Raw genomic sequence first — 26634 nt, 5'->3', positions numbered from 1 at the left:
ACATGTAATTAAATTGCTAAATAAATATAATTTTAATTTGGTGATTACAAATTATTACAAATATTACACATTATACCATACAACACCATCAGGGATGACTCTATATACGTCTAGACAGGCTTCATTCACTGGAGAGTATGGGTTCACGTTTTGTGTGTTCTTTTGGACTTTTAGCTTTATTGCCCTGTTTAGAACACTTCTTATAAAAGTACTCAAAAGTTAATCACATATAATAAGTTGCATTACTTTGATGAAGTATTTTTTTTAATGGGCAACAAGTAATCTGAATGCTGTTACATTTCAAACGTAACCTTCCCAACATTTTACCAGTAAGCCCAAACTTATTAGTCACTGATAATACAGCACTTCTTTAATAATACAGTACTTGATGCAATAAGCTCTGCAGGAAATGAGGAATGATTTCCCCTGTGCTGTCCTGATCACTGCCAGCACCACTTGTCCAAGTATCAATAGACTGACGTGTCACTAAACACTATCAGCACTGTCTGATGAGTGATACTGTAGTACTGTATGTCATTATGTATTGATTGCTGAGTGCGAGCGCTGATAAGACTACTTCTTTGTTCCCTTTATGTCACTGCACAATATTTTTTTTTTACAAGGGGTTTCTTTTCTCTGGAGCTGTAAACAGTAAACCACACAGTCCACTGAGACAAAGTATTGTGAGTTTTGAGTGGGTCGTAGTTGGATAAAGAGAGACGACCCTGCTGTCACACTCAAAACAAACAGAGGATCATTTTCTTCCAGCGATAACTCTTATAATTAATGAACAAACTGCAACAGACTCAGGCTTTGCTCTCAGGAAGAGCAGATTGTTTGCTTTGTATGACTCGAGGCAACCATCTGCTGGTCAAACATGGGAACTACAAGTCAGAACTAATACACATTGTACTAAGCTTTTGTCTAAATACATTCACATTCACACAAATACAAAAACTAGATATATTAACAATGAAAAGCAGGTGGATCAGCTGGAAGTTTTTATTCCACGGCACAAAAAATATAAATCACAATAAAACAAATAAACAGACGATAAGAAGTACTTGAGATTGCTAAGTAAAAGTACTACAGTTTAATTGTAAGTAAATGTTAATGCAACAGAACAGAAGAATTTAATTGTTGTATCCGGTCAAGGTGCTGCTAATTTCATCTACTTTGTAATTTACAACAGTGCAGGTCAGGCTCCTCCAGAGAGTCACAAGATAAACCTGGTGTGGTCATGAGATGATTAATAGTGTAGAGTAATAAGGAATAAACTGAGCTCTACTACTCAAATCTGTATTAATTTTTAGGAATATCTAATATTTGCTTTTTTGTGACATATTGGAGTGTTACCTCTTTGAGACCTGAACAACTATCTCTTAATTAAACCACCTGAGAGGAAGTTTCAGGGATTTAGCTTGAGAGGCTCTGAAGCAACACATGGCAATAATTAAAAATCTGACAGCGCCAAAGGCCCAATTATGAGATATGATAACCACCCAACTGTTAGTTGTTGTCCCTACTGCATAATATTGAGCTGTGTGATTCCTTCTCATGCTTGTTTTGTTTTTCTTGCTGATAAGGTGACAAGAGTTTAAACATTGCTGTATGTAGCTGGTAGTCTGGCTTTTGTGGTTTTTATTCTTTTATTTTTTGGGGGGGATTTGCATGAAGAAAAAAGTAATATACATTAAAAAACAAACAAACAGCAGAAATGGGACAAGGGGCCCTTAGCAGATCATGCTTTTTTGTAGGGACCACAAGCCAAAAAGGTCGGGAACCATTGATTTCATCATTAGCAAATGCACTGATGATGCTAAATTACAGCTACAATATTTTATCAAAATGACTTTGTAGCTGACCGCTCCCTGTGTGACCGCACAGGTGTGTATATATCTGACTCACTGATCCTTTATCTGACTGAGGTGTGTGCAGGATAGAATATATGGCTCTAACCATGGCTCTGAAATGTCAGTAGGCTAACTGTGCTAAATCAATATCACTGTTCATGGTGCTGAAATAGCAGACAGATTTTGTAATTGTGCCCTTTTCTCTTGTCTTGCCCTTCTGTCAGTTTTGTCTTGGATCTATAATATTCTTTAAAATATATAACTACAGAGAAGAATAAAAAAAGTCAAACATGAATTGGTTTGCGAGTGGTGGGTGAAAGAAATGAAAAGAACTGGTCTTTTCTCATCATTTGGGTGCTGCAGTTAGACAATCCCAACTAACTAATTGCCTAGTATGTATATGAATGAAAAATGTGAATGTATTAAATGTACATAAGTGTGTGCAGTATCCAAACTGTCTGTCATATCTCCCTCTTTTCTTTTTTCTTTCTTGTTGTTGTCTTGTTAATTTTTACTATTATCAGTTGGACTTGAATTATTCAATTTGGAAACAATTAAGCCAGATGTTCTTACATAGGGTTCTGGGGACCCCAGGGGATCCATGATAGGTTTTCATTTAAATTAATTCAAATTATCATGGTGGCCTATCAAAAAAAAGTCATTTATTTTATTTTATTTTTTAAATAGCTTCATAGTTCAACATTTTTTTTTATTATTTATTTTAAATAATCAAATCAAACATAATTCATAGTTTATGTTCTAATCTAACAATCAAGAACTCATAATAAATATGTGTATACATTTTCCTCCTGCCAGACAAGAGCATGTCACCCCAACATAAGCCATTTATGATGGAAACCAGCACTTTCCAATGTTAGCGACATACATAAGGGGGTCCCCAGTATATTTTCTATCTTGGAAGGGGTCCTTGGCTGAGAAACAAATGACATCCTCCGAGCTAAATTGCATGTGTCAAAACAGTTTAAAAATAAAGAATAAAAAAGAAGTATACAGTAGCAGAAAATTGAATTAAAATGCAAGGAAAGAAGTAAGAAGTACATGTTAATTCCTTGTGACTTCCAAGCATGTGGACCCATATGACTAAATATATAATGAAATAATTAAATAAATAACGCCAAATGTGTCAATCAGTGCAGTACATATATGAGTGTACTGAGGAGGATGAGGCCCAAAAAAAAAAAAAAAAAGAAAAGAAACCTTCTGAGATTATGAAATCTCGCGAGATTATTGCTGTAACGGAGGACTGGGGCTTGGTCTTGAAGTTTTCAGATGCATCTGTAGATGAATCATAACAGCATCAAGATGTCGGGACGATCAGGCCGCGCCGAGACACGAAGTCGGGCTAAAGATGACATTAAAAAGGTGCTGGCGGCCATCGAGAAAGTGCGCAAATGGTATGTAGGCAGTGTGGGGGACAATATGGAGGGAAATGTGTTAGTAGACTGTAGGCTGATATCTGCTGCGTCGCTCAACAAACTTCAGTCGGAAAAGTTAGATGATTGACGGAGCCGCTGACCAATCAATGCCCCGGGTTGACAGGGGAGGCGGGGCTAGTCGAGTTTTTTTCCGCCGAGAGCTGTCAATATGGCTACAGCCTCACATGCTGAGCGCCGTAATGTACACGACTGTCCTGTTGTCACAGCACAGACACATTAATGAGCACCTCACCACCAATTGTCGTGATTTTCTACACGGTCGTGTAAAGTGAACGATGTGTATCAGTGAGAATAATGGGATGTTTGATTAGCTGTCATCTCTGCTGTGGACAGAAAAGCCGCGAGCGTGCATTGTGTGCCATGTTACAGATTAATGCTGTTAAAGCAGATGGTGCAGACTGAGCTCCCTCTGAAAATTACTCCAAGTCATTTCATCCCCAGGGAGAAGAAATGGGTGACAGTGGGAGACACATCCTTACGCATATTCAAGTGGGTGCCTGTAACAGAAACAAAGCAGGTGGGGTCCTATGCCATGTAAAAAAAAAAAAAAAAAATGGCTGTTACAGAATTACTTTAATGTTTAAAGCTTATGAATAGGCAGTGTAATTTGACAATCCCCCTCTTTGTTATCAGATATATCGCACCAAATCCACAGGTGGAGATGTTAGAGGACTGAAAGATGTGGTCCTGGAAAATACCAACTCTTTACTGGATTTCACTGGTGAGTTTGTGGATGTTTTTACACAATTATTATTATGAAATTGGAGAAGCAGTGAGGGGCACCAGCACAGAAGCAGAGCGATGCGTTGCTGTGGACAGGGTCAGCAACAAAACGTATTTTAGCCACTTATAAAAGGTCCACCTAAAAAAAATTAACATCAGTTTAAGTGTACGCTGTATTTGGAACATTTTCACCACTTTATTTTGCCATCAAATAACCTTTACTGACAGGAAACTGACACACAAGCCGAATAGCAGTTTCTATAAACAAACCAAACTCCATAGGCGAAACTGGTAATTTTAGAGTTGCTGGTCTGCCACCACCTTGACTGGTTAATTTGCTTGTGTTATTGTGACTCTCTTTTTAAAACACAGATGCCAGACAATAACACAAACAAACTAACAGATCGAGGCAGCAGTGGACAAGAAAGTAATGTGTTCTGTGAAGTAAAATGACTGATTTTGCCTATGGAGTCTGGCCATTTTGGAGAAACTGATATTTGGCTAGTGGTTCCCCATTAGAAATGGCTGTCTGATGGCAAAGTAAAGCGGTGGAAATATTCTAAATGTAGCATACACTTAAACTAATACCATTTTTATGTGGCTAAAGTACATTTTGCTGCTTACCCTGTCCAAAGCAGTTCATTGGTTTGTTTGCTGCTTCTCCAAACTGGGAGAGGGGTGCCAAATATATAAAACAAACTATCCCTTTAAAAGAATGAAAAACAGAGGGTTTTTTGGTTGATATAATAACCAGCAATTTTCATACCATGGTATACTGTGATACCGGTGTGGTGGTTGAAGCTGTTGCCTGATGCGCAGGATAACTCCCGTGCTCTCTGTCTCTAGATGAAAACAGCAACCAGAGCTTTCTTTCGGACGTTTATCAGCCTAAAATGGATAACAGCAGCAGCACCTCCAGCTCGCAGCAGGTCAGCCCTCCACATACCTCCAGCCTCCGAACCGAAGACTCTCAGCCACCGATGCTGGGCCAGGAGAGCGTCGATGGTACGTGGATGAAGAAATCTTTGGAAGAAATTTGGAATAAAGTACACATAATAGATACTGTATGCATGATTAGAATGGTATGAAACCTTGAACTAAAGAATTAGGAACCATGACTTATCTTTACTAAGTTATGTCCTGTACTGTCTCTATTTTGTTTCATTGTCAAAGCTGCATTAATGAGGATATAATTCCACCCTCTTTGTGAATGCAGAGCCAGTACATTCAGGACAGGAGGGGGCTGATGAGCCTCCGACCCTCATCAAGGAGGACCTTCTTTCATCAGGAACTGTCAGACGGAGCAACCCGGACACACAGGTTCACATTCTCAAAATGGGTTCAAGGAAGACAAGAACATTTTCCTTGATTAAATATGAATTTAAAGTTACTACAAGGACTTTGTAACTGGTTATGACTGGTTATGGCTGATGCCTCTATATGACCTACATAAGTTAACGAGACCAAACACGAGAAGATCGACTATTTCTGTATAGTTGTTCTTTAATGGCTGCCACGGAGTAGGATCCTCTGTGAAATTAGACGAAAGAGCTTCTGTTCACATTTTTCAAGCCACAGTTACAGTGAGTAGTAAGTTGGCTAGTTAAAATGAAGCAGGAAGAGATTTTTATTTTCATAATTTTATTTGTGATGGTGTATTTTATGGTTATGGCAGTAGAGTCACCAGTGCCTTTGTCCACAAGGGCCCCTAAAATCAACAACATATTCAAATTCCTTGCAGTAGCTTCAATTACTATGTAATCAATCTGTTGCAGTAATAATGGAAATTTGATGTTTATTCAAACTATAAATGTTTTATGTAAGTAACCTATTTAATATGTTCCTTTTTATTCAACAGGAGGAACTGGATGAATCAGGAGCACCTCCTTTAAAGAAGATTTGCACAGGAGAAAATGCTGTTCTGAGATAGCTTATTTATAATTGTTTTGTTAAAATAAACATGATACCTTTCCTCAGTCTGATTAGCTAAGCTTTCAATATTATTCTAAGGTTCGACTGACCACTTTACGCAAATATTACATTTCAGAAAATGACAAAAAAAGAGTATTTACAGCAAAATCTTTGTGCAAGACTTTGCTGTTTTAATGACATGAATGAAGAGGATTTTCCAGACTTTGTGTGGCTCTTGCAGGCAGTGTGTATTTCAGTTCACATGCTGTAAATGTCTAGTTTTTTTTTTTTTTTTGGCTACTAACTGTTTCTGATTTACTCTTTATGCAGTTCTCTTTACTTTTGCATGTTGTCATATACTGTTGCTTTATTTTTGAGGTTTACAAGCCAATTTGAAAAGGTGTTAAATGTGTAGTTTTATGCAGATTGATGTTTAGATGTGCCATCTTGTTTTAAATATCCTTTGTGAAACAGATCTTCTTTTGGCTTATAAATTCTTTTTTTTAATATTTATAATATAATTTGCCCATGTTTATAACTGAAGATGTTGTAAACCATAATAAATGCTTCTTTCTATTTCCATTTCAATTCATTGGTATTTATTCACCATAATATCTTATGCCAATTTATAATGAAGGCAGGCCCTATTGTTTAATCAGACCTGTTCAAAATGGAGCTCAGACAATGGGTTTAGAGACTGACTGGATATTTCAAAGAGGAATTGAAACCACGAATCATTTTTCATCAAATACATTATCAAAATGTTGAAGTGTTTTTTTGTGTACTATCCAGTTAAACAGATCATGTAATCTTTATTGTAATCAGCTGACCTCTAATTTATATTCCATACGGGCGTGGTTTCCTTGAAAGGGCTGTTCTGGACAAACAATTGACAGGCAATATCAGCCAATGAGAGTCCGTATCAGCCCTATTCGACGAGGGCGCTTCACCGAGAGAGCCAATTGGCGTCTAGAGAGGGCGGGACATGCATGCGACGCCGCTTGCTGCCGGGGAAACGGAGTACTGACGGTGTACGGAATTGTGCCGGTGGACTAGAAACTCCCGCCATTTCGAGTAGGAATTAACCTCTTGATTGATCCAGATTACTTTTTTTGCAACACTTACTAGCGTTGTTATCTGATAGCAAGTAGCTCCGACTGTGAGAACAAGCGTCGAACACAGCTGATTAAAGGAGAACAGGCCTAGTTAGTTTTCAAAGACTTGGGATTGTACAGCGCGCCAGACCTCCCGCTGAACTGAGCTCTGGCTGTTGCCGCGAGTTTGATTTCGGTGTGTGGTTTTGCATCCTTTCATGTTCATCTGGAGGAGCTCAAAGTTTACCAACTGTACCGAGAGACAAGTTCAGCAACCGGTTCTACATCTGAGACATTGTGTGAAAGCAGCATGACACCACTACGAGAGGAGAGGAGAAGGATGCGATGAGGCGGTTGGCAAGAAGAGCACTGTTATTGTTTTGCAACGAGATAGCAATCCAGCCTACTAGCTAGTCAGCTAGCTACTGCACGTTGAGTGCCGGGCCTGCCGGCGGTAACGTGAGACGTGCTAAGATACATCGGGACACTAGGATACATGCTAAGGACATAGTATTGTATATTATTGCACTAGTTTGTTGATAAAAGGTTGATTTTTTACCGTTGGCACCCGTGCCATTTGTGGATTTGAAATGGCACCGCTTTTAGGCCGGAAACCGTACCCACTGGTTAAGCCGCTAGCCGAACCACCAGGCCCGGGAGAGGAGGTCTACATCATCGAGCACACCAAGGAGGCCTTCAGGAACAAAGAGTATCCTTTAACATGATGCTGATGCTCAGTCTCGACTGGTCGAGCCAGCCGGCATGCATGTACATCTGGCTTTGTCTACCCGACTAAATTGATGCTCACACAGTCACATGCACCCGATTGTGACGACGGCTAACGCACCTAATTTGATGTTACCTGACATTTCCCCCCATTTAATGTTTCCCCCGCATGTACACAGTTTATATGACAGGCTTGCTAGCTAGCTTACGGTAACGTTCCGCTTTGCCAAACAACTCTTTGTATCTAGCTGGCTATTTCACTAGGCTAGCACAAAGGTACGTTTTGTATGGCACATAGCAAAATTCTTATGTTTAACTAATTGTAGAGCGTTGTCAAAAGACGTCCTTTCACTTTCAGCTTTTACGGCCCCGCTGTCAGCCGCTGGCTAGTGCTAGCAGGGTTAGCTAGGCTCGTGTCTAAAGGGAACCCTGCAGTTGTGAAACTCTCGCGAGATTCTTACGCGTTGTTCTTTAATTGTGGACGTTATACATTTTAATTACGACATAGGATGTGACAACGCTGGCGGTAAGATCTTGGCATGTTTGGTGACAAAAAACACTTGGATAGGTTGGAAAAAGATTGTGTTTTTGGTTAAAATGATCACTCTCGCGAGATCTTTCGTGGGTCTGGAGTTCCCTTTTAGCACGACAGTTAGCTAGCCCGCTGCTAACGTTAGGTATCCCATTATGGCACAATAGCTCGTCGTCTGACTGAGGATATGATACTAGGCTGAGTAGAGTTAGCCGTTAACGTTAGCACGCAAGCCTCTGTAGAGTCAGCTAGCATTAGCTGCCGGTATATATTTATGTCTTTAAGTTTACCAAGAGAGGACAATAGCTGTCTTACGAGGCGTTTACTGATTAGACAACATTTTTGGGGACATAGTTTGGCTGTGGTGTAATAGTTGTTTCACTCTGCCCACTTGTTTTGGTGTTCAGATGAAAACTTTAAACGTCAGCGGTCCCTAACTGTTAAAACGATTATGAAACCAGTCATGACAGCTCAAAAGTGATACACGTAACGTTAAATGTGGTCTTCAGATATTTTTATGGTCACCTAAGTTGTTATAAATTGTTGCAGCTTTTGATTCATGCCGTGACAAGGACATGTCATTCAGCTGATTATATCTACCTTTTTACATTAAAGCTTTTATCATCACTGCTTGACGAGCAGCTATGTGAAGCACAGGCCTCTCATCTACCGTTCTGCACTATCCTATCCGTACTTGAGAATTTACAGTGGAAATTTCGTTCAACTTGCTGTTGTGGTTTTTACAGTCATCAGTGGTAGAAGAGTCAAACTTTTTACTTTTCAACTACCTATACAAGTGGGTTTAGTTTTGCCACTAAACTTACTTTAATCTTAGGTAGTCAGGACTGTGTCCCAGCTTCCCCAGTCATCATTATTTCCTAGCAGCTGTCCCACCAGTTTTACATGGTTGATTACAGCCTCAGAACTTTTTTATGAGTATGACTAGGGATGCTTGATATGGATTTTTTCAGATTATAAATTAATCCATAATTTCATGTTTTTGTATTTTCAAAAGAACTTAGTATAACTTGTAGTTTATGTACACCTTATGGTAAGAAAGCCTGAGATGTAGTAAGGAAGGAAGGATGGATGATTTAATGTTCATAGCTCTGACCAAAGCAAATCTAACTGATATCACTATTTTCAAATATTTGAGTCCTTTACTAGAAAACAAACAAACAAAGGACACCAAATACACTTTCGCTTTCATAGGAGTTTGTGTAAGAACTCAATTTAAATGCTTTCACATGATGGATCAAATCAGATATATTTCTAGTCATTATTTATCAGCTGGAATTTCATTATTGTAACAACAGTGATATAAATTTCCGATTATCAGCCTTGATATTTATTGTACATCCCTAATTATAACCACACATTTAGGTTTTGTTATGAAATTGTGTGTGTATGCTCGGTGCTAGGGCTGCACGATTTGATAAAAAAAAAAAAAACAAAGTCATGTTGCAGTTATTTTGACTGACTGTGAGATGCACTACCATTAATGAAAATAATCCGTTTTACATTACAACAATCATCACTGACTAAAGTAAATTAAAATCATCATGATGTGATATTTATTGAGGTCTGTACCAAACAAATATGTTTTCTTTCATCTGGAGAAAAAGATTTTTAGGGCAGGTCATCCATGCAGTGCTGTAGTACCTGATTATAAGGCTGTTTTCTCACACATTATTTTCAGAAAATTGTGATCTAGTTCTGTGATTTGGCAATTGCACTCGACCATATTGTGATTTTATTGCAGCCCTGCTTGATGCCCCCTGACCTTACACTAATTTCTTAACAATAGACCGTGGATATCTTGCTTGTGATTAGCGGTTTACATGTGACTATTGTCTAAGTTCCTTGACAAAATGTCTACAGTGAGTATGATGCACGCTTGCAGAGGTATGGTGAACGCATCTGGACATGCAAGAGCACTGGAAGCAGCCAGCTCACACACAAAGAAGCATGGGAGGAGGAACAAGAAGTCACTGAACTGTAAGTATTGTATCCAGAGTTTGTGTGTGCGTGTTCACAATTCCATCCAGCTAGTGAAATAAGAGCCATTAGTCTACTCTTGACTGATTTAAGTCCATGAGCTATGCAAATTTTGTATATCCTGTGGAATGTATGCTGGGATGTATGTACCAGTAGATGCACTTGTCCAAAAATACAGATTAGTAGGGGCTCAGTGGTGTCAGGTAAGAGCCATACTCTCCCAGTGAAGGTCACAAGGCTTGCTGCTTTCCTATGATTGGATAAATGTGGTGCTCCTCCTCTCATTCTATTTAGAGGGTGTGTGATTGAGTCATCCTTGGATCTGCAATGGCCTGGAGACAGTTCCCTTATTCCTATCTACTAAAGAGAAGGACATAGCCAAAAATCTTTCACACAATAGTTCAACTCTTCATCTTCAGTAGTTCATCTCTTTCAGCCCACTTATCACCAAACAGGTGTTTGTATACTGTATGAATATGTGCTCTCCGCATAGAGGAAGGTGAACCAAACTATACATGTGTCCTAGAGAGATGTCACAGTACAGTCGGTGCAGAGCAGTGTTCAGCTGCCCAGAGCTCAAGTCACTCAAGATCACTGGCTGTACTTAAGCTCTGTCTAATTATATCAGCCAAGAAGTTTTACTCCCCCTGCTGGTCACTCTCAACCCTTTGTTGCCCTGTTATGTAATGCTCTAGTCCCTGTGATGATGTATCACAGAAATTCAAACAATGTGAAAGACAGCATGTCATGAATAGAGTACATCACACCCATGAGCAAATTAAATTTATCTCTAATGTGGGAGCAGTTTTAGTTGCAGAACATGTTTTAAATGTGGTCAAGACATTAAAAACAGTATTAGACTTTGTCTTGAATGAATGAAAGGAGAACATATACTTTTTTGTACTAACTATTGATTGTTTTCTTTGTGCAGGCTTCAGGAGGAGTATCCCCCATGGTTTGAGAAACCAGTTCTGGAGATGGTCCACCACAACACAGTGTCTTTAGACAAACTGGTTGAAATGGCCTGGGTGGAAATTCTCACCAAGTATGCTGTGGATGAAGAGTGTGACTTCCTGGTTAGTTTGACTTTACTTTGAAAACGTGGCTGTTTCGTAACTTGCATCCTATGATGACTCCAGCAGTTTTCACCCCTGGAGTTACGCATAAAATAGACGTTGTTAGATGACCATACAAATGATTGTGTATTTTTTGACAATGAATTAGCCAGACCTTTGAATTATTCTGACTATTTTCCCAAGCTTTATGGCTGCATTTTCAGTATTGATGAATCTGTTGATTATTTTCTCAATTAAACAGTTGGTTGTTTAGTTTATAAAATGGTGAAAAATGTTTATTCGTGTTTCCCAAAGCCCAAGATGACATCTGCAAATGTCTGGTTTTGTCCACAACCCAAAGATGTTGAGTTTACTGTCACAGACACATAAAGAACTCAGAAAAAAAAACAAATTGAATAACTCTAACCAGTTAATCAATTAATATAGGTGTTGATTAATTTAATAATTGACAATGAATCGATCAGTTAATCATTGCAGCTGTAGTTGTTTTGGTTCCTTTTAAGAAATATCAATATGGGATGCTCCCATAGCTAAGTTGGTAGAGCATTCGTCCCATGTGCTGAGGCTGTTGGTCCTCTGCAGTGGTCGCTGGTTCAAATCCTGCCTGTGACCCATTTGGTGCATGTCATTCCCCCTCTCTCTTCCCCCTTTCCCGTCATATTTTCAGCTGTCCCTATCCAATTAAAGGAAAAAGCCCAAAAATAATCTTAAAAAAAGAAATATCAATATAATCAATATGATATAGCATTAATGTAAAATCTAATAACCGTCTGCAGTGGTGTGCAGGTGTTTTAACTGAAAACTTCCTCTTGTCCTCTGAGATGCTCACAAGACGTTTTCACCTCAGGTGGGGAAAGACAAAAGTTTGCGAGCGAAGGTGGTGAAGGTCCATCCTCTGGAAAACCCAGAGGGAGAGACAGCGGAGAAGAAGCTTGAAGGAGCCTGCGACTCTCCATCCAGTGACAAGGAGAACGCAAGTCAGGAGAACCAGAGGAAGGAACCTCCTCCCCGAGAGGAGGAGAACAGAAGGGAGAGCCTCAGTGAGTACCAATCATTACATAAAACAAATGAAGGAAGAGTTTTGAAGAAGACCATAGAAAATGTAGTCATGAAGCATGGATACAACTGAACTTGCTGCAGAATGATTATCACGTTACTTTTGAAGTTTGCACTTATTTCACTTCTGTGTGTTTGGGGGAAAAAATGTCTAATTTTCACATCCTATCAGGTGACAGAGCACGACGTTCACCCAGAAAACTTCCCACTGCCATGAAAGAAGAGAGGAAGAAGTGGGCAATGCCCAAATTTCTTCCTCATAAGTATGACGTGAAGCTCATTAATGAAGATAAGGTTTGTATCCTGTTATAAGCAGTCTTTTCCTTCTTCAAACCCATGACAGTGTATTTTATTTAATTTTTTTCTGGCGTGCAACCAGGCCAACAATTTCACTGTTTTCCTCTCTGCCTTTTTCCTGTCATCGCGGTTTTTAGACACCAGAGTTTTTGTTGAGATACTGATCGGGCAACATGAAGTGAAACACTGCACACAGAACCAGTGGTGGGTTAGAGTTTAAGTCTGGTACAAATTGCTGGAAAAATGGGCAATTTAGGTGTGACAGAGGCTCAAGATCGAAAGTGCTTATGTGGAGAAGTGCAAGAAAGGGAGTGAGCGGCCATTCTGCCCTGGCCTTTGGCCTTTGTGCCCTCAAAAAATGAATTACCAAAGTGGTGAAATTATTAGGTATGCACTATAATTTGAACCAACACATTATTGTCCAATTTTAGCCTACCACATCCATATTGGTCTATCGCTATCTGTGTATTTTAGCAGATAAAGATCAGCTATAATAATAACTGATCCATATTGTGTATCCCTAGCAATGATAAAATTTCAGGCCTGGACAGATGAGTATTGGCAGCCGTGTCCATAAATGTCTAATTTTAATCTAATCTTTCCTGCTGACTTCTCTTGCAGGTGATCAGTGATGTCCCAGCAGACAGTCTTTACAGAACGGAGCGCCCGCCAACAAAGGAGATCATGCGCTACTTCATCAGGCACTACGCTCTGAGGCTGGGCATGGGAGAGAGCGCTCCCTGGGTGGTCGAAGATGAACTTGTGAAAAAGTTTAACCTGCCCAGCAAATTCAGCAACTTTCTTCTTGATCCACACAAGGTAATTTGCTTGTGGTATGTTTTTGCAGATTTAAGTGTTTTTGTATGTTCTTGGCTCACACTTTTGTTTGCCTAAAGTTTTTAGCGGAAAATCCCTCTGCGAAGCGTAAGAGCCTGACATCTCCAGAGGGTAGACCCAGCAAGAAGCTCAAGGCCTCTGACACGCCAGGAGAGGAATCAGGAAACGAGAAGGGAGAGAGGAAAAGGAAAAGGAAGAAAGACGCTCTAGGCATGCCCCTTAGTCCAACCATTTGGGGCCACATGCAGGTTAGCTGGCTTGTATGCATGCTGTCATGTTTCAGTTAAGATGCTGCTTGATCATCAAATCAAAACTTTGATTCATGGGCTTATGTTGTCTGTGTTTCAGAAAATAAAAATGAACGGCTCCCCACTCAAAGTAAAGAACTCGGGAAGTCCAAAGAAAGGAGAAGGCAAAGGTTCAACTCCCTCCACTCCAAAAGCAGGCAGAAAGTCTGAAGGAAAGAGGGGCAGGAAGAGCGGTGACAAGAAGCTCAATGTCCTTAAAGCTTCAAAAAAGGATGGTAAAACTGGTCCCAAGACCCCAAAGATGAAGCAGATGACTCTGCTGCATCTGGCTAAGAGTCCCCCGGCTGGCAGTCCCAAGAAGAGAGCACGTAGTGCCAGCCTGGGAACGCCTAAACTGGGGAAGCCCCTGCACCCTATGGCGCTCCACCTCCTTCGTTACTACAAGGAGAACAAGGGCAAAGAGGACAAAAAGAACTCCCTTTCCTCTCTCATCACCAAGGCTGCAAAGACCTTGTCCCCAGATGATCGGGGACGTCTGCCAGAGGAGCTCCAGGAGCTGGTGCAGAAACGCTGGGAGCTACTGGAGCAAAAAAGGCGATGGGCAGCCATGAGTGAGGAGGAAAAGCAAGAGGAGATGAAGAAAAGGCGCGAGGAGCTCAAAGAAAAACTGAGAGAAAAGGCCAAGGAGAGACGCGAGAAGGAGATGCTCGTTCGTCGTGAGCAATCGCGCCGATATGAGGACCAGGATATTGAGGGCAGCAAGACCTTGCCGACGTTCAAGCTGGTCGACATGCCCGAGGGGTTGCCCAACACCCTGTTTGGAGATGTGGCAATGGTCGTGGACTTCCTTCAATGCTACGCAGGGCTGCTGATGCCAGATGACCAGTATCCAATCACAGCAGTGGCTCTGATGGAAGCGCTGGCCGGGGAGAGGTCCGGCTTCCTCTACCTGAACCGAGTGCTGGTGGTGCTGCTTCAGACACTGCTGCAGGATGAGCTGGCAGAAGGCTACAGCGAGCTCGACATGCCTTTATCTGAGATCCCCCTCACCATGCACTCGGCGTCCGAGCTGGCGCGGTTGTGCCTGCGACCATGCGACGCTCATGGCGAGGAGAGTGGGCAGGGCTCAGAGGACTCTGGGGGTTTGGGGGGCTTTGACGACGTGGTGACCAGTGAGTTCTTGGATAAGCTTGAGACAATCGAGGTGTTTGAGCTGAGCCCTGAGGAGAAGGTCAACCTGCTGGTGGCGCTGTGCCACCGTATACTCATGACATACTCGGTGGAAGACCATGTTGATGCAAAGCAGCAACGATCAGCTGAGCTGTGGAAGGAGCGTCTGGCGATGCTGAAGGAGGTGAATGACCAGAAGAGGGCCGAGAGGAAGAAGAGAAAGGAGATGGAAAGCAAAGGTAGGCAAGACTCACCCGAGAGCTTCATCTGCAGTTTTTAATGTAATACTGAATTAAATGAGATGATTTAATACTGTGATTTCCACTTCTGTCTTAACTCATTAACTGCAATAAATAACTTTTGTAATACCTACAAAATATCAATACAAGCTGTGCATTTATTGAGACTAGGTTTTGATTATCTATTGTCAAAATGCCAGAGTGAGTAAAATTTCATCTTAGCCTTTCATTAGAATTTTATTAATGCCCCCAAAATGTAAATACAAGTATAGCCTGACCGACACTGGAGTTTTGGGCCCAATACTGAAATTAGGGAGTGAAAAATTCTGATAACGATATATTGACCAATTTTCATTATAATATGCAGAATATAATATACATAATATAGAATATATACACATTTTTGCAATGATCCCATAAATGTGGTTATCAAACACGTATGATAAATATATGTAATAAAGGCAGGATACTTTACAGTGTAACAATAACCTTTATTGTCTGGTATGATATCAGGACAATGAATGGAAATGGTAATACATGGGTATTTTTTAATATTCAAGTATAAAAATAAACTCTGAAACAAATAGAAATATTAAACTTAAATTAGGAAAAAAATCAAATGTATATAAAATGCTGCCGATAAAACTAAAAAAATAAAAACAAGCTGCATTATGTCATGCATGAAAAAAAGCTTGATATGTGCAGATAGAGCTTTTTTTCATGCAGGAAAGCAACCACACTTATATGTTGATATAGGCTGATATAAGTGTGGTTGGTCAGTAATATCAGTGGGGCTCCAAATACAGACCGATACAATATATTTCCTTTTTCCTGTGCTCAAAGGTGAGAAGAAGAGAGAGGGTGGTGCTAAGAAAGAGAAAGAGAAGGAGAAGGAGAGCAAAAAAGAAGTTAAGGTTGAGCCAGACCCGGAGCCAGAGGACATGATCAGCTCGGTGAAGAGTCGGCGGCTGATGGCCATGCAGGCCAAGAAGGAGAAAGAGGAGATGGACAGACAGAACAAAGGTAAGATTTTTGTCATTAAGCCCAACCCCAGACCATTTATCTAGAATTATTTGATGATTATAACATGTGTATATGTAACTCTCCACCCCACCCCACAGAGCGCATGGAGAGGGAGGCTGAAGAGGAGCGGGTTCGTAGACAGAGGGCTGCTACAGAAAGAGCCTTTCAGGACGGTATGACTAAAGCCAGACTCGTCATGCGCAGGACCCCGCTGGGTACAGACAGAAATCATAACAGGTTAGTGCTGCACACAGACGATGAAAGATCGCACACAGATAAATGTACATTCTTTGAGTAACTTCAGTAAATTAGAACCATGGTTTGCTTTATGTTTTTTTTTTTTCTTTCAGATACTGGCTGTTCTCTGACGTGGTTCCTGGTCTGTACATTGAGAAAGGCTGGGTGCACGAAAGCATCAACTACAGCTTCACTCCTCCACCCGAGGAAAAACCAGCCGAGCCTGAGGTAGAAGAGGAAGAGGATGGTGGGTCGGCTTCCACTCAAGATGCTGCTCAAGATTCACAAGGTACACCACCTGAAGTATCAGTAAGATACCGTCATCAAAATGTTTGTTAAACAATTTAAGTTGGTAATAGATGATTAATTCCTGTTAATGTTTAAGGAGCTGAAAAGGATGAGAAAGACGAGAAGGATGACGGCAGCATAGATGGTGCTATTAGTGAAGGAGCCCAGCAGGGGGCAGCAGCAGACGTCAGTATAGAAATGATAGAAACCACTGTTCCCAAGCAGGGACAGAACCTCTGGTAAGACTTCTGCTTCTGTCTTTTTCTCTTTCACTTGATTAATTTCATCTTTTTCATTTCATTTTTGTTTTTACTGTCATTCTAATTGTTCTGCCTCTGAATGCAGGTTTATATGTGACAGTGTAGCTGAGCTGGAGGAACTCGTGGAAAATCTTCATCCTCAGGGGGTACGAGAGAGTGAACTGAAGACAAAGATACAAAGCAGGTGTGTGTACTCATTGTAAGAGATATAAAAAAAAAAAACTATCCAGTCCTAATGTGGTGCCAAAACATTATCAGGTTTTACCAGCTTTTGGGGATCTGAAAGCTGGTGTTTAAAGCTTTTGATCTCTTGTTCATGTTTATACAAAAATACCTTTATTTTGAAATTGGCCTTTGTTGCATTGAAAAAACAACAGCAGCAACAGTTAGGAATGCAACGATTGTTGTCATTATGAATTAATCCACCCATTATTTTCACCATTAATCGTTAAGTTTAAAATATTAAAAATTGTGAAAATGCTCATCATAATTTCGCAGAGCCCAAAGCGACATCTTCAAATTGTTTTTGTTCAACAGTCCAAAAGAGAAAGAAAAGACCTCTTCATTTACTGCCATACATGACAAAGAAAAGCAGCAAATCCTCACATTTAAGAAGCTGAAACGAACAAAAGTTCAGCACATTTCCTTGAATGATAACTGAAACAATTCATTATTTACTAAAATTGTTGCCAGTTAATTTTCTCTTGATTAACTAATCGGTAAGTCATTGCAGCTCTAAACATAATGGGCCTCATTCACAAACAGTGCGTGGGCACAAATTTGTGATTAAACTGTGCATATTAAGTTTTTTGGCACAAATCTGGGATTCATCAATATCGTCTTACCTGAATTTGTTTGTACTCTGCGAACAAATTCAGAACTGCCTCACACCATGTGTACGCAGAAGTGATGACAGCCTGGCTGTCTTAGAAGATGTTGAAACAAACCTTTTAACTAAATGTAAAGCATACGAAAACTGCATTCATTAGCACTTTTGTTGCATTTTATGAATGTATTGTGCTAGATTTATTATCTTCATCATTCTCCTGGGACACAACATGTACCGCTTCGGTTATTGCAGCCCAAGGAGTTATTATGATGATTTGCAGAATCGTCTTTTCTGTCCTCCTCAGACACGGGCAGTGGTACAGACTGAGGGGTGAGGCGGTGCTCAGTGCTGGTTGAAAGTTTTTAAATCAGGGAAACAAGATGTTATTTCCTGGTTGTATCAGAGCGGTTAAACTCTAAACACAAATTCCCCCACACACTGCAGCAACACCTGATTTGGCTGGAATGTCAAGTTACGACGACTTCACTGCTTTCTTGATGCTACTTTTCTGTGCAAACATATTTCCTTACATAGAAAAAATGGGGTGCACTGTTTGCAGCCAGCAGGTACAAGCCTGTCACTATAGATTCTGATTCACAAACATACGCACAGTGGTAAGAACAAACTTGGCTGGTGCGCATGTTTCATGAATCAGAGGGTGACTTTGCATGGGAACTTATTTTGTGCACACAGTAAGAACATTTCTACACACGTTAGTGAATGAGGCCCAGCAGTAGTGATGGAGTAAATGTGAAGCTAAACACAAAACTGTTCCTTTCCCTGTTTCAGATACCAGGACATCATCCACTCCATCCATCTGACCCGTAAGCCCAAACTGGGCCTCAGGACCTGTGATGGCTACACAGAGCTGCTCAACTACCTGCGCAGTGACATTCAGGAGGTCGCGTCACGGCTCGAGAAGGGAGGCCTGGGATACCTGGATGACAACGTAGACATTGAAGAACAGGTGATTAGTTTGTCCAGATACATACAAGATTAGTAGCACTGGAATGTCAACACAGAAGACTGATAAATGGATAATCCCTTTATCTTTGGGGTTGAGTGATTGTGTGCAGCCTTCTGTCACACCTGAAAAAATCATCTTTGTTACGCTGTAGGCTCGTGGCATAAATTTGAGATTTTAATTGGGTTTATTCACATTTTGTTTTCAGGGTGAAAGTGTTTTACTGTTGTGCTGTTTTGCATTTCTGGGTGTTGACGATGTACACAAACCTTAAACACCACTGTAAAACTGTAATAAGTTTGATTATATTGCCATTTCTGTGCAGCTGCTAATGTTATTAAAAATTTAAGTGTTAACTGATTTTATAGCTCATGTTGTAAGTCTGCGTGGTTCACAAAAGGTTGTATTTATACTTCATAACTGTTTTTGATTCACATCCTTACAGTTGAAAGACATGGAGAGCTTGAAGGACTTTGGCGAGTGCATCATCACCCTTCAGGCATCTGTAATCAAAAAGTTCCTGCAGGGGTTCATGGCCCCCAAACAGAAGAAGAAGAGAAAGACGGGAGGTGAAGACAGCAGCAAGACAGAAGAGGTGGACGAGGAGAAGAGATTGGCAGAAGAGGCCAGGGTAAGACAACAGAATTGCAATGTTTTCAGTTTGGTAACAAACGCGTAACTCACAGGTAATAGGGTCCATAAAGAAGCTGAAGTTTGTTGATCCAACACTTGAAATTAATATACAGGAAGAACTATCACTACTGGGCTTTCTTCATGTTAAGTTCTGCTGAGTTTAAACAAGTCTGGGCTGTTTCCTCTCAGGTAGCGACGGCGGTAGAGAAGTGGAAGACTGCTATCCGAGAGGCCCAGACCTTTTCCCGTATGCACGTCCTGCTGGGAATGTTGGACGCGTGCATAAAGTGGGACATGTCTGCAGAAAATGCTCGCTGCAAAGTCTGTCGCAGGAAAGGTAAGGACTGCATTGCCATCTCGCTCATTTGGTCTCAAAGAAAGGAATTAGCCATAAATAAAACGTGCATCGCAGGCAATATGCAGCCAGTGAGAGTGCTAGGTTTCCCGTATTGACAAGAGTGTTTTTTCTAACAGAGCTGTCTTTCTCAGTACAAGAGTAAGTCCTTCCTACCAGATGTGCTGGATGTGCTGGAGTTGTAGTTTGAGTGAAGACGCAATGCCATATCCAACAATCTCCTGCTCCCTATCTAGTCTTCAAGCAGAGGCCATCTGTGCTGAAGATAAAGGAGTCTCAGCCCAGATCCAAAAGGGCCAGAGCAGAACAGAGTAGTTGTGTCAGGCAGGTCTTCGTACAGAGGCAGCAGCTCCGCAGGCCAACAGGTGAACCTGTAGCGATAAGACGACTGGAAACAGATACACAAGGAAAATGAGCAAAAAGATTGTCTGCCTTTTTAGGGAGAAAAAGTAAAACAGGAAGAAGAAAAATGAGGCCATACTGAATGAATTTCAGATAAAACCAGGAAATTGGTTTGAAAATACCCTCTTTAGCAGTCGTGACATAACTTGATGTCTTCCAGGTGACGATGAGAAACTCATCCTCTGTGACGAGTGCAACAAGGGCTTCCACCTTCTCTGTCTGCGACCAGCACTGTACCGCATTCCTGCAGGAGAGTGGCTGTGCCCGGCCTGCCAGCCCACTGTGGCCAGACGTGGCTCTCGCTCAAGGTAACCGTCCACCTCACACTATTTGTCTCTGTCCTCCATCGTCCATATAACATGTTGCACTACATTGAGGGACCTATGTAGTTACTCTAAGATAGAGGTCCGCTGCACTCTGCCCTCTGGTTTATGAAAAGTTTTTAGCTTCATTCATCTAATTTTTTTGATGATGTAAAAGTCAACTTTTCCAAAAAAAAAGTTTTTAAATCAAAAACAGATCATAGATTATGATGATTCTAATATAACAATCTAATCAAATTCTTTATAAGTACATCTTTCTCCCACCAGTCCAGTTAAGCACGCCTCACCCAGACACCCGTTAATGGTGGAAGGGTTCCTGGTTTTAGTAGAGCTGCATTTGACAACAAAGTTAAGTGTCAAGGGGCTAACCCAAATGTGTAAAACAGTGCACCATTTATTTATTTATTTTTACCTCCACTTCATCAGTTTTCATGACCAGAAAAGAAAAATTATTTTTAAAAAAAGGAAAAAACAAACATTTGTAATCCTTGATTAGAAGTAGCTTGTCGTTTTTAATAAGCACAATGTTGCATTTAACCTTCTTTCCATTCAGTTTGATTGTATGAAAAGAAGATTTTCGTTGGCTAATTACCTCATAATTGGTTATGTCTGTTAAAACACTGACAGTTATTCTAAAACGTTTTAAGTTTAAACAGGCTGTTTAAACAGAGTGGCCACTGATTGAACAGGCCTTGAGGGAGGAAAAAATTGATAACTTCTGAACAAAAGTTAGTCTTTTCACTTAATTAGAAGTGGCATTAATTTGTGTGCAATAAAACATTTTATATTTTAATTATTTCAGCTGATCTATCACAAAAGAAGGCAGTGCATATTGTTGGAAAAAGGAACATTTACATGCACATCATATGTGTTTCATATGCAAAAATGGAACAAATCGACTCTAACACAGTAGTGGCTGCAGTGACGGCCAAACACATAGTTCTGTTAAAGGTAACTGTAGAAATAAATTAAGCTACTTTTTACATGTTAGCTTTGCAGGTTTCTGACATACAAAAGGACCTCATTTTCAAAGCTTTTACATTATTTACTCCCCCCTCACTGTTTATCACCCCAGCCCCAAAATTAACACAAATGATAAAGACAGAACATGGTGAGATTTGTTTGAGATGATGTTATATTAGAGAAAATAATCGCATACAGTGGCTTCATACAGATGTGTGAAATTATGACAAAGTCTCACTAATACAACAGTCACTGTTCTGCCCTCCTTCAGTGTAAAGATTTTTGATTGTAACCTCTCCATTGCAGGAACTACAACCAAGACTCAGATGAAGAAGAGGATGAGGAGGAGTCTGAAGAGGAGGACTCTGAGGAGGATGAAGAGGATGAGGAAGAGAATGACTACAAAGCCATGGGACACAGCTGTGAGTATCAGCAAGAGAAAATTGAGTCCAGTTTGTGCTCGAGTCACACACCAGTGAACAGACGGTGATTAATGAGAACAGATTGTTCCAGGCTGTCCAGGTCGTCACTGACATTTTATATCGACTCAGAACATTTTGCATTAAAGACTACAGCACAAAACCAAAAATAGGTGACATATTTGAACACCTGAGTTTTGGAAAATGGGGGTCCTTAGTGTGGCAGGCTGGGAATGAGAGGAATGCTGACGGGGAATTTTGGCCCCTGTCGTGTCCCTGTCTCTATTGTCTGTGTGTTGTCATGTAGCATAGCTCAGGTCTGGACCTTTGCTTTGAAGCCATGTCTCACTGTGGCTTCACTCACAGTATGTGGCAGGATGATCCCCTCTGTTAGCTCAAGCCTGCATGTCGACGATTAATAAAGTTTTATGCACTGAGTTCAGGAGAGGATCCTGTGTGTGTGTTTGGTATGAATTAAAATAACAATATAACAAACAATTAGGAATGAATTTTCTGTGATATTTTTAATTTCACTGGTGAATAACCTCATTACAGTAAAGCCCTGTCTGTACATTGCATGACATGAAAAATTAACAGTTCATTTTGGTTACACACGACTGAATATCCAGATTTGTTTTTGTAACTTTTTGGATCTTACAGAATAGGGGTTGCTTTTCGTTGTCCTGATCACCTCGTTATTTCTCCACAGTGAGACCAAGGAAGAAAAATAAGCAGTCCTCGTCAAAAAGTAAATCAAGTTCAAAAAGTAAATCCAAGAAGCAGTCGTCTTCAAGCAGTCAGAGCAGCAAACAGAGGACAGGCCCCACTAGCCCTGCAGACATCGATGAACTGGTAAGTAATCACCCACGCACTGACCACATCTTGCTTCTTAGAAGAATTAAACATGCAGTCATTTTTTGCCTTTATTTGATAGTGACAGCTGAAGATATGACAGGAAAGGGGTGAGAGGGGATGACATACAGCAAATGGGCTGCAGGCAGGAGTTGGCGACCACTGCAGCGGACTGATGGCGTCACTACATGGGGTGCACACTTTAAATCAATTGTTGTGTCATTGTTTCTGCAGGTGCGACAGAGTTCTCAGACAGGAGTGCGCAGGCAGGCGCTTGAGCTGGAGAGGTGTGAGGAGATCATCAAGAAACTGATGAAATTTCGCTACAGCTGGCCTTTCAGGTGAGAAAAGGAGGACACACTTTTTTTTTTTGTAGTATCATGATTTAACTACACAAGAAATGGCTCAAAAGTAATTTAACTTCTTGAGTCAGTATACACTAGAATGGATTTTGCAGCAGGAGAACAAATATGAATGTGTTTTAACTGCGAGCAAACTACTGTAAAATATAGCTAAACTGCTGCTTTAATTGTGTGTAGCTGTAATAAAAAAATGGCAGCACCCAGACTTTATTATGATCCTTAATCTATAGTCCCTCACCTCATGCTCTGCTTCTCTTATAGGGAGCCCGTGTCCCCGGAGGAGGCGGAGGACTACCTGGACATCATCTCCCAGCCCATGGACTTCCAGACGATGCTGGGAAAGTTCAGCCAGGGCTCATATCGTCACGGCCAGGACTTCCTGGAGGACATGAAACTGGTCTTCTCCAACGCAGAGGAGTACAACCAGCAGGGCAGCACCGTGCTCTCCTGCATGGTCAAGACGGAGCAGACGTTCATTGAGCTGCTCCAAAAGCTGCTGCCTAGCCTCAGCTACCTCCGCCGTCGCTCACGCAAACGCATCAGCCAGGCCCCTGCAACATCTGAGGAAGAGGGGGAGGAGGATGAAGAAGAAGAAGAAGAAGAGGAGGAGGAGGAGGATGATGAGGAGGAGGAGGAGGAAGAGGAAGAGGAACCGAAGAAGATGCAGAACGGCAAATCGAACAGGAAGAAAGCCACAAACGGGCGAGGACGGAGGGATGAGGAGAGCGAGAGCGAGGAGGATGAAGAGGACGATGAGGAGGAGGAGGAGGATAATAATGATGGCAAGAGGAGAAGTAAACGGTCCTCTGCCACATCAGGCAAGAAGGATTACAGGGAGCAGGACAGCGATGGCGAGCGGGACACACGGAGAACTCGTCGGGGCCGGGGCGACGCTGGGAGCAGCGACGAGGAGCGGTCCAGCCAGCAGCGACATTCCAAACGACAGAAACGCTCATGAAGTCCAGGGTTCCTTTTTCGTTTTTGTCGTCTCTCTTTGCTTTAAGATTTCTGTCCCGAGCCCTCCATCGCCTCCTCCCACAGCCAGCGGGACTTGATCCTCAGAAGGACTTTTTTGTGTTATTAAATTTATGTTCATATTTTTGAAAAACAACAAAGAAAACTGATTTATATTTGTAACATGTTTAATATTGGTGATGCTTTTTTTTTTTTTCCAGCAAAGAAAAACAAGACGTTTGAGATAACTGAGAGATTCTCATAGCTCTTAAGACTCTTTGATTTGAGTTTCAGTTCACACGCACACACACACACACACGTGTAATTTGACTTAAAATGTCCTGTGAACTGTTTTATTTTCTACATTTGCAATCCCCAAACACCAGAACAGTGTAATCAGAGGTCTGTCGTCCAGCCGTCACTTTACTGGAGGTGTTTCGGGATGAGTAAACTCACATATGTCACAAGTCATTGTGTTTTCACTGACTAAAAGTACTTCATGTTAAAGAGATGGTGGTGTCTGTGTAACTAAAACCCTCTAGCAAGCCTTTCTTTGCTTAAAACCAGTGCTGATGGGCGATATGAAATGTTCCTGTCACCTGTAAATCTCTCTTACTACGAAGCATCTTGACACCAAGATTATCTTTGGTCAAATGCAACTCTATAGATAAACATGATAGGATTTTACTAGTTGTAGTATTTTTTTTGTTTTTCCCAGCCCAGATTCAGATTTATTGTCATAAATCTGAGTGGAGACTGCACATCACATATGTAGTCACATCATTATTGTGATAAAACATGACTTTTCATCTCAGCTCTTGGTGCCAAGATGTTTGAAGTCTCCTTTTTGGCGTGTAGAGCTGAGCAGCCTTTCCTCCTCTGTAGTGCCCTGCCACTTTAAAAGAACCGGTACCTCAAAATGCTTCGTCAGTTTGCACTCCTCTTGTGTAAAGTTAAGTGCACCTATAATGCCAGCAGCTGCAGGACCATACTTTATTGAAATTATGTGCATAAATTAACATTTGTAAACAGTGTTTAAAAACGACAAAATGTGACGTTTGTTAAGAAAAATGGGCATTTTTGAATATTTGATATTTTTTGCACATTTTATTTGGTATTGTAAATGATAAAACCTGTCAGTCGATCTTAATCACATCCAATAAATTGCAAAAAGTTTTGATTAATCAGGGCTGCTCTCCTAGTTGATGCAGAGAACATGTCAGTTATTTTGTTTTTGTCACAGCAGGTTAAACTGCTCCTGTAGAGGCAGATGAAGCGTCGCCCCCCCCCCCTTGCATGTCCTGGTTCACCCACCAGGTGGTGCTCTCCTCCTGCACTTCGAGTACTTTTCTCCCAGCATTTTCCAAGTAGTTCAATGTCAGTGCTGTTAGCTGGACTAGTGCAACACCTGACTCCCCCACTGCTTTGTGCGCTCAGGACAGGGACGGGGAGCTTCACAGGAGCTTCATTTACTTGTTTTGTAACAACTTCTGCACACCGAGCAGGAAGTCTGCTGCAGAAAATTGGTTTAATTTTTAGATACAACACTCAGATGAAAACCTTGTGAATGTGCAGAAGTTCCTGCAGTGAGTGGCGAGGTTGCCAGTAATGTATATGTATATGTGTGTATATACAGTATATATATATACTGATAAGGCAGTGGTTGGTTTTCCCTCTTCTGTCTGTACTGTGCTGTGCTGTTCTCCTGTGTTTCTCTAGTGCTATTGTCATCAAGACTTTACTGTTTTTATTTGGCGACTTTCTGTTTTAATTCGGCTTTGTTCCTGACATGATTAAAATCACTATTATAATTGTTTGACATTTCAACGAACAAACAAAAAGGTGACTGCCCTTCTCAAGTTGAGACCTGACTGTAAATGCTTTCTTTGTTCTTGGAGGAACTGCAAAAGTCTTTTACACTTCCTTTTTTATATATATATTTATAGTCTCTAAAAAGCTGGGTTTGGGCAGGTTTGGAGGATTCACATGTAAAGAATTTCCAATAAAGGCTATGGATGAAAACCGTAGTTCTCTCTGTTTTATTTGTGTTGAGCTGACGAGTGTCCCACAGACAGACAGACTTCACTGCCATTTGTAAACGTTGTGATAAGATCATGAACGGGGAGGAAAACGGGTTAGCCGGGACCACCGACTGATGTCTGATTTTACTTTTCAATAAAATATCAAACCGTTGTCTTACTCTCTGGTGTGGACTCTTTTCTCGCAAGCATCTGCATCTTCAAACAGGAGCCAAGTTGGCTACAAATATGGTAGTGTGAAGTCAAAACTGACATTACAGAGGATAAATAGTTTCATTATTCACAGAGGATGAGCAACTTGGACTAAAACTATTCCATGACAACAGTTCTGTGGAAAAGGTGAAGCTGAAAGTGGATGAGTTTTATCTTAATCATGTTACTGGTCAAAGTTCACTCTATATTGAACTGAAGCAGTGATGTTAGAGGGACAGTTCACCACCAACATGACACTTTGTTTTTTTCCTCTGGCTTGTAGCGATATTTATCCGTCTGGTGTGTGCTGGTGTGAGTTGCA

At 41.0% G+C, this 26634-nt stretch overlaps 2 protein-coding genes across 3 annotated transcripts; both read left to right on the top strand.

Annotated features, from left to right (window-relative positions):
- The first annotated feature begins 3025 nt into the window (after nt 1-3025).
- bcl7bb (BAF chromatin remodeling complex subunit BCL7B b) lies at nt 3026-6116 on the top strand. The gene is made up of 6 exons (XM_084716620.1): nt 3026-3268; nt 3752-3827; nt 3944-4031; nt 4880-5038; nt 5250-5353; nt 5892-6116. The coding sequence occupies exons 1-6, from the start codon at nt 3156-3158 to the stop codon at nt 5961-5963; spliced, it is 612 nt and encodes a 203-aa protein (XP_084572746.1). The 5' UTR covers nt 3026-3155; the 3' UTR covers nt 5964-6116.
- An 826-nt stretch (nt 6117-6942) lies between these two features.
- Nucleotides 6943-26274, top strand: baz1b (bromodomain adjacent to zinc finger domain, 1B). Of its 2 annotated transcripts, XM_084718074.1 has the most exons (22): nt 6943-7747; nt 10178-10294; nt 11226-11370; nt 12218-12410; nt 12599-12720; nt 13345-13542; nt 13620-13808; nt 13909-15217; nt 16061-16240; nt 16339-16477; nt 16591-16747; nt 16874-17004; nt 17111-17209; nt 18644-18821; nt 19264-19449; nt 19641-19788; nt 20043-20171; nt 20369-20516; nt 21801-21916; nt 22623-22765; nt 23000-23106; nt 23389-26274. In XM_084718074.1, the coding sequence occupies exons 1-22, from the start codon at nt 7629-7631 to the stop codon at nt 24083-24085; spliced, it is 4950 nt and encodes a 1649-aa protein (XP_084574200.1). In that variant the 5' UTR covers nt 6943-7628; the 3' UTR covers nt 24086-26274. The 2 variants fall into 2 exon arrangements, with proteins under 2 accessions (XP_084574200.1, XP_084574201.1); XM_084718075.1 differs by lacking the exon at nt 20043-20171 and having other exon boundaries at nt 6945-7747.
- Nucleotides 26275-26634: the final 360 nt, after the last annotated feature.

The sequence above is a fragment of the Lutjanus erythropterus genome, chromosome 4, assembly GCF_056507025.1.
Source record: "Lutjanus erythropterus isolate fLutEry1 chromosome 4, fLutEry1.hap2, whole genome shotgun sequence".
NCBI classification, from domain to species: domain Eukaryota; kingdom Metazoa; phylum Chordata; class Actinopteri; order Lutjaniformes; family Lutjanidae; genus Lutjanus; species Lutjanus erythropterus.
This window is presented reverse-complemented; position numbering and strand designations above follow the sequence as displayed.

Coding starts and splice junctions, on each gene's coding strand:
- baz1b (XM_084718074.1), top strand. CDS start 7,629: ATGGCACCGCTTTTAGGCCGGAAACCGTACCCACTGGTTAAGCCGCTA. Junction 13,543..13,619: donor TTCTTCTTGATCCACACAAG/GTAATTTGCTTG, acceptor GTTTGCCTAAAG/TTTTTAGCGGAAAATCCCTC. Junction 19,450..19,640: donor GATTGGCAGAAGAGGCCAGG/GTAAGACAACAG, acceptor GTTTCCTCTCAG/GTAGCGACGGCGGTAGAGAA.
- bcl7bb (XM_084716620.1), top strand. CDS start 3,156: ATGAATCATAACAGCATCAAGATGTCGGGACGATCAGGCCGCGCCGAG. Junction 3,828..3,943: donor CTGTAACAGAAACAAAGCAG/GTGGGGTCCTAT, acceptor CTTTGTTATCAG/ATATATCGCACCAAATCCAC. Junction 5,354..5,891: donor GGAGCAACCCGGACACACAG/GTTCACATTCTC, acceptor TTTATTCAACAG/GAGGAACTGGATGAATCAGG.